The 11968-nt window shown below is 39.1% G+C and overlaps 1 protein-coding gene across 4 annotated transcripts; it reads right to left on the bottom strand.

Annotated features, from left to right (window-relative positions):
• Positions 1-6297: 6297 nt before the first annotated feature.
• Positions 6298-11672, bottom strand: LOC143888470 (uncharacterized). 4 transcript variants are annotated; one of them, XM_077392939.1, is made up of 3 exons: positions 11449-11672; positions 10520-10848; positions 6298-8931 (listed from the first exon to the last, which is right to left on the bottom strand). In XM_077392939.1, the coding sequence occupies exon 3, from the start codon at positions 8764-8766 to the stop codon at positions 6814-6816; it is 1953 nt and encodes a 650-aa protein (XP_077249054.1). In that variant the 5' UTR covers positions 8767-8931; positions 10520-10848; positions 11449-11672; the 3' UTR covers positions 6298-6813. The 4 variants fall into 4 exon arrangements, with proteins under 4 accessions (XP_077249054.1, XP_077249055.1, XP_077249053.1 ...); XM_077392940.1 differs by lacking the exon at positions 10520-10848; XM_077392938.1 differs by lacking the exon at positions 11449-11672 and having other exon boundaries at positions 10520-11404.
• Positions 11673-11968: the final 296 nt, after the last annotated feature.

Below are 11968 nucleotides of genomic sequence, written 5' to 3'. Positions count from 1 at the left end.
CAAATTAAGAAATTTTCAAGTTTTAATCTATACAAATTAAAGACAAAGCTATGTTGCATCGTTACTGGTGGTCTCAGAATCCGTCACAAGCATCATGTCCCTGTAAAAAATGAACTCTTAGGACATGTTTGGCTGCCAGGAATTATTATTATTATTATTATTATTATTTTTCAGGAAATTGGTGTCTCCAAGTGATGAGAGAGGGTTAGAGCAGTGAGAGGAGAGAGAATTGAGAGGGCACGATTGGAACGAGCATTGAGAAGTGGCTAAAATTCAAGAAAAAGTCAAACGTATTTTGAGTAGAGTTTTTTGTTTCCTGATTTTTTTTGCCCCTTATGATCACTCGGAGACACTAGTTTCCTGTTTTTGGTTTTCTGATTTTTAGCCACTTCACCCTCATCTCCACTTGGAGACACCAATATATCATGAAAATCCGAAAATGCCCTTAGGATGGATAAAAACTCAAAACATGCAATAAATATAAAGTTACAGTAGTGATATTCAGGAAAAATAAAATACAAAATAGATTTATAAGGGCCCGTTTGGATACCTCATATTTTGTATTTGGATTTGGAATTGAGTTTTGAATACAAATTGAATAGATCCGCCGGCTCATGTTGAGGGAGACGAGAGGGAAGGGGGTACTTCCTACTCGAGGGGAGAGGTTGAGGAGCAAAGAGGGTGAAGGAAACTGCCAGATTTGTGGATTTCCAATTACTTATTCCCACAACATATTTGGAAATCTGATTTTTTTCACTGCTAGTCGCTGATTTGGAAATCAAAGGAGTTGATCTGGATCCAAATCACAACACGAAAAGGGCTGCAAATGTGAGAAATCCAAATAAAAAACTTCTCGGCATCAAAACGGGCCCTAACTGTCACGGCGAATAATAAAGTATCAAAATTGGATGACACCTGAAGTAATGAAATCCAACATGTGTTGGACGGCCAGAATAACACCATGTAACATAGAAGAAAGCTAAGATTTATCTTTCATCATCCTTCATGGGATTAAAACAAGTATGCACCATTTGACAGCAATAAGCAACAAGCACGGTTCGAAAGACTTTGTGAAGAACATACATGTAAATGTTATATGCCCCTTGCACAATTCCCTTTTCAAAATTAATATTGATATATGTATATTTCCTCCAACAAAAGTTTCTTATATGGAAATGAGTTCAATGAGGATATAGAACATGTAAAGGTTGGGGTCCCAGATATTACTGCGAGTAAAAAAAAAGGGAACTCAATGGTGCTCTTTATCTGCATCCATTTTCCTCAAGTGCTGCTTTGGTTGCGGCCTTGGCTTCCTCCGAAAGATCATCTGGAACCTACAGCTCTCAGAAAACAAAACAAAAAAATGCATTACTAAAATGCACAGGGCATCAGCTCAAAGAAAACAAAACAAAAGAATGCATTTATTAAGAAACAGGGCATTTGAGAGAGAGAGTTCCAATTAGGTCATCCACAGATTAACTCGTCTGTCAACCTTATTAGTTGAGTATTCAATTTTTAAACATTTGCGGATTAACTCCTCAGTGAACCTCATTAGTAGAGTATTCAATCCTTTTCAAGGATGTGTTCCATGGATCCAGCCAGTGGGGTTTCACAGCTTACCATGTAAAATATCTTGTTTTTAATGATAAGACACGTAAAATATCTATCGATTAGTCATCGATAATCACTATTTAGCTGAAAAGTCTTAAATACTACTTGTGTTGAACTTGACACACATTTTCCTATACTTTCCCCACAAAATTCAATTCAACTAACTCTTGACGCAAGATTTCTTCGGCCAAAAATAATTTGGTTCTGTATCTTTACTAATGCAGAGGCGTATTCCTGGGTGAACCTTGGCGCGACGGTAAGGTTGTTCCATTGAGACCTGCTGGTCACGGGTTCGAGTCATGAAAATAGCCTCTCTGCAAAGCAGGGGTAAGGCTGCGTACATCTAGCCCTCCCCGGACCCGCAATGTGGGAGTCTCGTGCACTGGGCCGCCCTTTTTTTATACTTACTAATACAGCATGATTTCTAATATGAGAAGATATTTGACAATAAAATTTGGGCGATGATATTGTCACCCCCCCTGCGTACGCATTCGCCCCCCTTATTAATGCTTTTTGACGTCAAATCAAGCCAAAAGGGGAGCGAATGCGTAATTTAGGGGGGGTGACAATATCATCGCCCTAAAATTTTAGTATAGTAGTTAGGGACTTGCAGGAAATTTTTTCAAAAAGAACTTTTTGGCCATTGCATAAATTTTATTGACTATTTGGAAATATGGAGATGATATTCACCCACGCACCCCCACCAAAAAAGAAGAGATAAAATCCCCCCCTTTAACAGCTTCTGTGAGAATGGTTCAATGCTTGAGGATAACCTTTGACGTTTTTATTTGCATTTAAAACTTAACGAATAACGTTAAAAGGGGGGATTTTATCCATCGTGGGGGGAAAATATCATTTATCATGGAAATATTTTGCAGATAAGGGATTTACCGGGGAAATCCCATGAAACAAAGAGGATCAATTCTGTTGTAACCCAGGTTTTAAATTTCTACCCAAATCCGAAATTTCGGGTTTCGGTGGAGAACGAAACCGAAATCGCGGTAACTCAAAACGTTAAAAAATTTCGACCGAAATTTCAGGAAAATCCCAAAAAATCATGAATTTAGATGTTATTTAATATTCTCCCAAAATTTAGGGCGAAATTACCGAAATTTTAGGAGAAGATAAAATACGACTTTTATAGTTCTTCGTCCGAAATTTCGGTCTCGGTGAGGACCGAAACGCATTCCGAAACCGAAATTTAAAAACTTGGTTGTAACCAGAACTTGGAACTTCCGATGTCAATCGTACATTTTTTTTTTTTTTGAAATGGCAAGTCAATCGTACATTGATGTCTTACTACTGGGCATGTTTGGCAACCATGAAAAAAATATTCCATGGAATAATAGTGGGGCCAGTTGTGAGAGATGGGCGGAAAGACACGAGAATCTGAGAGGGGAGCTTGAAAGGCCCCTGAAAACAGAAAAAATATAATTTGTAGTGTATTTTTTTACTGGGTTTTTGGGAAAATTTCATCTCTCTCCATACTCTGTCCACTAGCACCCTCTCTAGTTTCTCTCCCTCCCTCCCTCCCTCCTAAGCTTGTCTTTAACAGTTGGGTCCACGGATATTCCATGAAATAATATTTCATGGTTTCCAAACATGCGGTTTCCAAACATGCCCATGATGTTTTCCATCATTCCAGTCTTTTAGTGATGAACATATATTGCAATGAAGATGACATTGCCATGCCATAAAACAGTATAGAAGAGAAATAACCCAGCCTGTAGGAAGCTCAATTAGTGACAAAACGGTGGTGTCCTCAGTCCTAACAAGATGAATCTGTATAAAAGAGAAATAGCCCTGCATTACTATTTTTTTCGAAGATGAGAGAACCATCAAACCAGTGGACCCCACCCAGATGCTTAAAAAGACCTAAACCACAATGGAAAGTCCTTCAGCCCTGTTATCTGTATGGTGATGCTGGACCAACCCATTTCAGTTCATCATGATTCATGAATGCCCAGAAACAACCTCATTTCTTTAGCTGGGATAAGACTCCAAATTCTGCATGTTTAATTGCAACATATTCTGATGGGTGTATGAGGAACTAAAAAGACCTTTCATTCCCCTGTTTTGAGGATGATAATGCATGATCAAACATTGCTTGCTGCATTGAGTTGTGGCTGATTCCAAGACCAGCGAATCCCTGTAAGTATGTGATGGGGGCCATATTTTAACTTTTAAGTGTGTTTTAGTTGTCTTTTAAGTCCTTAAGTAATGGTAGGGATATTAGAGTCTTTTTACATCAAAATAGCTTGCTTGTGTTCTTTGAGTTATGTATGGTTTAAAGAGGCCCCACATGTGTATTACGGGATTTTTGAGTAGGAAGCAAGCAACATGGGGTTTTCGCCCAAAAGTATTGGTTTTTTCTTTTGGGTTTTAGAACTTTCTAGTTCTCTTCTTCCTTCTTATATATTGTAAGCCTTCGAGCACTTTGAAAAAAAGAAAAGAATGCTATGTTATGTTATGTTAAGTTGATTTGATGAACTCTCATTATCATGCCAATCAACATATTCGACGGGGTCGAATCTTTTCAAGCGGGGGAGAATGATGGGGGGGCACATTTTAATTTTAAGTGTGTTTTAGGTGTCTTTTAAGTCCTTTAAGTTACGGTAGAGGTATTAGAGTCTTTTTAGATCAAAATAACTTGTTTTCTTTGAGTTATGTATGTTTTAAAGAGGCCCAACATGTGTATTACGAGAATTTTGTGTAGGAAGCAAGCAAGAGGGTATTTTCCTCCAAACGTACTGGTTTTTTCTTTAGGGTTTTAGAACTTTCGAGTTCTCTTCTTCCTTCTTATATATTGTAAGCCTTAGGGCACTTTAAGAAAAAAAAAAAGAATGTTATGATGAATGAATAAAAAGATTTGAAGTTTTTTCCTCTTGTGTGGATGTGATGTCTACTCCTTGCAAAGGTGCTATGCCTTGATCTTCCCTAAGGTGCGCTACCTAGGAACCCCTTGATGTGATGCCTTGGGTTTTTAGTTGGTCTCTTCCAACCTTTCTATATCTCTTTTACGTTTACTTTTTTTCTCTCTCCTCTTTTAGTTTTTCTAGCATTAACCACCTTCCCCAAACCCTAAGCCTAACTTGCATTTTTCTCTTCACCTATCCTCTACCCAAAACCTTTAGAATACCCATAAAAAGTTTCAACGAAACATCATTTAAATCCATTCCTATCCCGTGTCTCTCTCATTTTGTCCTAATACTCATTTTATACCTTCCCGGCATATGTCTGCACCCATCCAAACCTATCATAAACCTTGTAGGAAATTTCCCCTAACCTAATCACCTATTTTTGGACCTAAGCCCTTGATTTTTACTCATCCCTTTCATCCATATTTCCTCCCACCATAGTCTACACCATCCCGGCATCCTTCGAAAACCTTCCGACTTATGTCTGCATACTTCAAAACCTACCCAAAAGCCCTATTCGGGGTCCAGAATCTTCCTCATAGGCATATTGCAATTGTTTTGAGACCTTGTGAGATTTGTATGTTGGCTTGGAATGCACTTTAGTGGGGTTGTATGGACCCATCTTGCATCAGAATTGGTATTGGAGAGAAATATTATTTCTAACTTTCGATTGTCCTGCAACAGTATGCATAGCTTACCAGTGAGAGCTGAGTGCAACCTTCATACCAGAACTGAAGTAGAGTACAGATAGTGTTCTGTGTTCCATCCATGAGTAAATAGGCAGATGATCAACTAATGGAGAAGACAATTTTCAGACTGGAATTTTAGAGGGGAATAAAAATAATCTTCCATCCATGGCTAATGTGATGATCAACATACAGAAAACCCATATCAGATTAGTCTATCTTCTCAATTGATGAATCATTTTAATGCAAGCAATCAACAATACTACAAACAGGCAGTAATGACAGGATGAGACCTTAATCAATGTTTGATGTGTGCACAATGAAAAGCACTACGTATATGTTTTAGTTGAAGAGATTCTATGATAGTGTTCTGTTACGGCCGACATGGCCCCCAAAAAAGAAAAAATATTGAAAACACAAAAAGGGGCAAACGCTTATCCGTAACTCAACAGGTCAGCTCCCCCTCAAGTTGGCATCATTCATTGCTGCTCCTTGGAATTTGCTTACAAGAAGGGCTAATTGCTTACTAAGATCAAGGATTTCAAAATTAAAGTAGGCTAGTCACCAAGTTCCCAGGCCCAATGTCTTAATATTAATTTTTCCGCATGTACGGTAGAGTAATATCACAATTGTATGATTTATCTAACATATATGCATGTCTGTGAAGTTTGTGTTATTCTCACATTGTCAACATTCAAAGCACCATATCAACATCCAAAGCATCATATCACAAGGCTATTTATCCGTACACATCTGAACCATATCAACATTCAAAGCATCATATCATAAGATTGTTTATAAGTACTCATCCAGGTCTGTGAATAGCTGTGTCACTGCATCAGGCAGTTTCGTGACCCAACCAATGTTTTTAGTGGTGTATCCAACATCATACCTGCCTTACGAGATACATGACAGAATCAACAGAAATGGAAATAAATACTTTTACGCACAGCAAATGTGTAGTGAATATGAATTAAAAACTGAAGATGTCACCAACTTCTATTGCAGTACTACAGAATGCAACAAAAAATTTAGATGATTCACATTCAGGAGAAGCCTTACTGAGGTAAACATTTGTAAAGTAAAGAAGAAGACAATCCTTATAAAAAAAGCAAAATATTACACGATTTCAAGCATAATAATTGCCAAAATATCTATGTATCTAAAATATTTGACTTATGAAGAAGCACTGCACTCTAGTACAAAAATCAGTTAGTTACTTGTACAAAGACAGATGGCCAACCAAAAGCTTGCCACTATTTCCACACCCGTTATCCCTTATCGCAATACACAAACCACAAATGGCAGTGATTAATGCCTGAAATCAAGAAATACAATAGTGCTGTAACATACATTACCTTTAACACTGAATTGAGTGAACATTCTGGGAAGGTATCCATCTCAAGAGCTCCCTGATCCAGAATATCAGACAGATCTTTGGTACAAAGTAACAATAAAAGCCGTTGTAAGAAATAAAAATTGCTCTCTCTGTAACTAATTCTATCTGTGAAAATAAAATAAACTCCCATTTTAATGGGCAGAAATAATCTCCTGCCAAAGTTTCAATCAGATCCATGGCATTATTGTAAGGAGAACAATTAATCAGTATTTTTCTTGCTCCTAAAGTTCTCCTTCAATGCCGCAAACTTCTTCTTGCACTGGTTCACTGTCTTCCCAGGAACTGCAGTGGCAACTCGTTCCCAACGCTGGCTGGTCTCCTTAGGGAACGTTTTTAGGGCTTGAATGAGTGCCCTTTCTTGAGTAGCAGACCATACATCTTGTTCAGTGGCCGAAGGAACACCATTTAGGAGTGGTCCATCTTCTGGAATATGGTGACTCTCACCACTGCCAGAAGGCTGCTCCAGTGCCGTTTTAGGAGCACCATTAGCAATCTCATTGGAAGCCACACCTTCCAATTCATGTCTGTTTGTAAGAGGTGATGCAATGGACTGTGCGGGCTTTCTCTTTTCAAGGAAGGAATCGAAAGCTTTCGCAGAGTCGGGCTTCTGGAGAAGAACCGTTTTTGTTGCCTTAAGAATCTCTTCTACAGATCTTCCACTACCAATGTACTCTGAGATAACTTCCCACCTCCGAGATGTCCCCTTCGGATATTTCTGCATGCCTTTTCTCAACATGTCAACCTCTTCTTTGCCCCAAGGTTTCTCTTTCTTCTCATAGCTACTTAACGGAATGTTCGTCTTGACCTGTGTAGCGGCCCCATTTTCATTTAGACCTGACACTGGACACCCATTTTGCTCCAGGTTCTTTGTCTTATCCCTTCCCAGTGTATCACTCAACAGTTGGGCCCGCTGAATCACTTCTCCGTATTCAATTTCATCACATAGTCTCCTTAGCTGCTCTGTTTCAAGAGACATGCATAAACTCTCCACGTCATTCTCAGAGAGATTAAGCACGTTGTTGGATACTACAGGCACTGATAGAGTGCGTAAGCGACTCCTTTCTTTGCGCAAAAGTTTTTTCTCTTTTTCCTTCAACTTCTTCTGATTCAGAGCAGCCTCACCTGCCCGCTTGTCATCCTCCTCTTTCTGACGCCGCTCCTCTTCGGCAACTCTTGCAGCCTCTTCCTCTTGTAGCTTCTTCGCCAAAAGCTTGGCCTCCTTTCTTCTCTGTTTTTCTGCTTTTTCTTCTTCCTTCCTCCTAATAATCCTCATGTCTCTCTTATAAGCATTGTCGACAAGAGCACGTATGCGTACATATTCTTCCTTCCGTGCCTTTTCTCTAAGCTTTGCATTCTGCCTCTCCATCCATCTTTTATGGTCGCGAGACTCAGCTTGCTCAAGCTCAAATTCATCTGCATGTGGGAACTCTCTCCAGCTCTTAAAACTATACCAAAAATTATAGAAGCTGTCCACTTCTGACAATGGAGTATTCTCTTCGCCTAAAGATGGAACTGGTTGGTTAACAGACCATCGCCCATTCCTCATAAAAGCCGGACCAAATACCTTGAAGAAGTCCTGTGGAGCACAATCAGCCGGGATTTCATCGTCAAACTCGTCCGTAGAGTCATAAATCCTTCTTTTCACAGGGTCTGTGAGAACCTCATAGGCTTCTTGGATGGATTTGAAATGATTCTCTATTTCGTCCTTTTTTGCTTGCTTTGCGGACTCGGTTTCCTCGGCGAGAAGGAGAGCGGCCTGTTTGTCAGGATGATGTTTTAAGGCAGTCTCACGATAGCATTTTCTTATCTGTTCCTCAGTGGCGAGAAACCGTAAATGGCCCAATCCTAACAATGCATAATGGTCATGCTGCTGGCCTTCAGCACCCGATTTCTTTCTCCCTTTACTGCTATATGAATCTGAAGATGGCAAATAAGCACGATTTTTATCATCTGCCACACTCTGATCATCTGAATCAGCATCTTCTTCCTTAAAGAAACCACTACGTTTAAGTGCAGCAGAATGAAATGCATGTCCAGCAGGTTCAAAATTCAAAGCCTTCACAGGATGGCAGTTTGATGAAACATAGATTGGCTCTCCATCAACAATCTCTTCCAAATAAGTAATTAGCCTGAAGTTCATTTGGGTATCCATAATATTTACAGAAGAATCTCCTTACACACAAAAAGTTGACCAGGTGGGAAAGTCTGTAACTTCAGACAGAAACAATGTAAACCCCACAAAGTCTTCAGTTTTGCAACCTCAAACATAAACAGTCACCCCAACTCTATATCAGACGCACAATCTGTCTGATTGCACCTGCATTTTAGAAAGATGACGATCAGGATCCAGAAACATTATAAAAAAGTCATAATATAATAAATTCTATGAAGTCCAAGGTTACAGGCCGAAAAATCTAAGAATTTGTGTACATAAAAAAATTTCTGCTAAAATTGAATATCCTTCCATACAGAACACAAAATGTTTCGAACATAAATAAACCCACACATTGCCATTAAAAAAAAAAGAAGAAACCCACACATCATTGTAACAAGCAGGCTCCATATTATAAACAATAACCATGTCAAGAAAGCCTCTCAGATATGGATGTTAAACACATAAGCACAGGTGGGTTTTAGAATTTTTTATTTTTTAGGTATTATTTGTATAATACAGTATTTAAATAATTCTAATCCATTCCTAATAGTTTACAATTCTAGATATGTTTACTAGTTATGCTTTTTTGAACTAAAAATAACACTCATATATGGGCAGTATACATTCTAGATATGTTTATCAGTCATGCTTTTATGAACTAAAAATAATACTGATATAACTTTATGGGCATGTCAGCATACCGGTTTTCCACAGTCTTCATGACTGACACTGACAAACATATAGGTGTCGAAGCTATAAGGCAACACAAAAAATAATCAAAGCCATTTTTCAATTGGCAGTTAAGTTAAATTCTAGTTGCATCCATCTAGATGATAACCTTTATTTAGACAGCTCCTACCGCGAGACTACAATCAGAATTTTTGTGGTAAACCCTTCACTCACAACAGAACTAATCACCTAAAAACATAGTTAAAAGGCTAGAAATTGAGACCCAACAGACCAGGTCCACAGACCAAGTCTGACTTGGCCATCTCATGGCCGTTCTATTTTCTATTTAAACTTCTCTATTCCAACTCACTGAGCATTGACTCACGGTCAATCAACTCCCACGTCTCAGCCGAACAAACAACTCACCTAGGGTACGATTAAATTTAGGGCGAGTAATGGCGATTCTAAATTATCATTCACACTTATGGAAAGGCCACACACTAATTACGCAAGAACCCAAATAAACATAACAGAAAATCCAGAACAAAAAAATATGCAACATTAGGAGCATGAAATAACAATCAAAATCATAACTCACAACAAAAAGCCAAATCACCATCCAACAAACCTAATACTAATTATCGTCGACATAGTCAGGGACAGAGGAAATTATTCACAACATAACAACAAATACATGAAACAGGACAATATTCAATCCAAAATAACAAACTCAAACAGAAAATAAAATCCCTTAAAATTCCATCTTAAATTTCAACACTGCAACCATCGGAACAAGAAAAGAAGCAAGAACTGCATATCTCAACAAATCAAATAAGAAAAACAAACCCACATCATAAGACAATTAGAAAAACAAAACCCTGAAAATCCTAATCTTAAGTTTCAACACTGCAGTCATAAAAATAACAAATGAGACCAAAAACCCACATCCCAAACAAACAAATCCAATAAGAAAGAAACCCTCATAAAATAAAACTATGAAAGCCAATCAGAAAAAAAAAGAAGCATAAATGCTAAATTTCAACACAGCAATCATGAAAACAAGATGCGAAATGTTATGTACCTTACCGATACGCAAAAAGCTCCAGAGCTGACAGAACGCGTTAGGCAAGGCCCTTTAAACTTGTCTCATACCTAGGCGGGCCCCCACTCAGGACCATAACATACCACCACGCTTCCGAATCCGCCGTCCTCGGCGGCCCACTCTGTGACGGCTTTCACTCTAGCCTTTTTTCCAGGTAGCCCTTTCCACAAGTCGCCCCTTCCGCGGTGGCCCACTCTGTGGCAACTTCACTCTGACGGCTTTCACTCTGGCTTTTTACCAGGTAGCCCTTTCCATGTAGTCCTCTCCACAGGTCGCCCCTTCCGTGACTCGAACACGGGACGTGGTGGCTGCTCTGATACCAAGTGTTAGGTACCTTACCAATAAGCCAAAAGCTCTAGAGCTGATGGAACGCGTTAGGCAAGGCCCTTTAAACCTGTCCCATACCAGGCTGGGTCCCACCCAGTCCCATACCTAGGCGGGCCCCCACTCAGGACCATAACAAGAAATAGAAAACAGTCATCCCAAAACAACAATTTCAACCAAAGAAACAAAAACCTCATCAGGAAACAGCAAAATCAAGCCGAAGGTCTCAACTATCATACGCTAATTCAATCAGAAACGCCACCGAGCAAGAACCCAAACATAGCTTCAACAATATAATCGGGAGAAGAAAAACACACACACGCACACGCGCACACAAGCGCAAAAAAAAAACACAGAAGAGCCACATGCCAGAACACCAAAATCGATTAAAAAAATAAAACAAAACCCCAATCCCAATTTTCACAACACGTCCACCATCAAGCACATGAACAAGAAAAGTCGCAGATAAGATCATCATAAGATAAAGCATAATATTGGAGCCAAAATAAAGGCTCCGATAGATCACGATTCTATATGTCAAAAAAGATAAATTAAAAGGGGGAAGAGATTCTGAAGCACTTTACCTGGTAATCAAAGAAGCCCAGATGCCAATAAGTCCCAATGAATCGAAGATGAGCAGAAACGAAGACACCAAGCTACACTAGGGCACGAGATGTAAGGAAAGAACAGTAGAGAAGGGAAATCAGAGACAAGGAGAGACCGCCTGAAAAGGACTCTCTGCCTCTCTGGTGCAAAAAATAGCATTCGGCACGAGATAAAAGTTGGCCGGTGCAACTATGAATTTTAGGGCAGAAGGATATGATAGGCATTATAGAATAAGAAGGGTAGCAACATGTCTATCTGGATTTATGTAATTATGCTTATGGAGTTGGAATGGGTGTCCTATTCCGATAGTTTAGTTAAAAAATGAATGGAATGAAGGGGCGGAAATGACACCACGGCAGAATTAAAATGGGAAATGCTAGAATATGTTTTCTGGTCCAAGAGGTCTCTTATTCCAATTCTTCAAATGAAAATTTTAATTGGATTGTTAATTAAATCTTGGAGAAGAATACATTCGGCCCTTGTTATCTTACCCAGGCT

The sequence above is a fragment of the Tasmannia lanceolata genome, unplaced genomic scaffold, assembly GCF_043159265.1.
Source record: "Tasmannia lanceolata isolate RefF3 unplaced genomic scaffold, GAP_Taslan_0.1 ptg000012l, whole genome shotgun sequence".
NCBI lineage: Eukaryota > Viridiplantae > Streptophyta > Magnoliopsida > Canellales > Winteraceae > Tasmannia > Tasmannia lanceolata.
This window is presented reverse-complemented; position numbering and strand designations above follow the sequence as displayed.

Bases quoted from the DNA above. Each gene is read 5' to 3' on its own strand.
- LOC143888470 (XM_077392939.1), bottom strand. From the start codon at position 8,766: ATGGATACCCAAATGAACTTCAGGCTAATTACTTATTTGGAAGAGATT.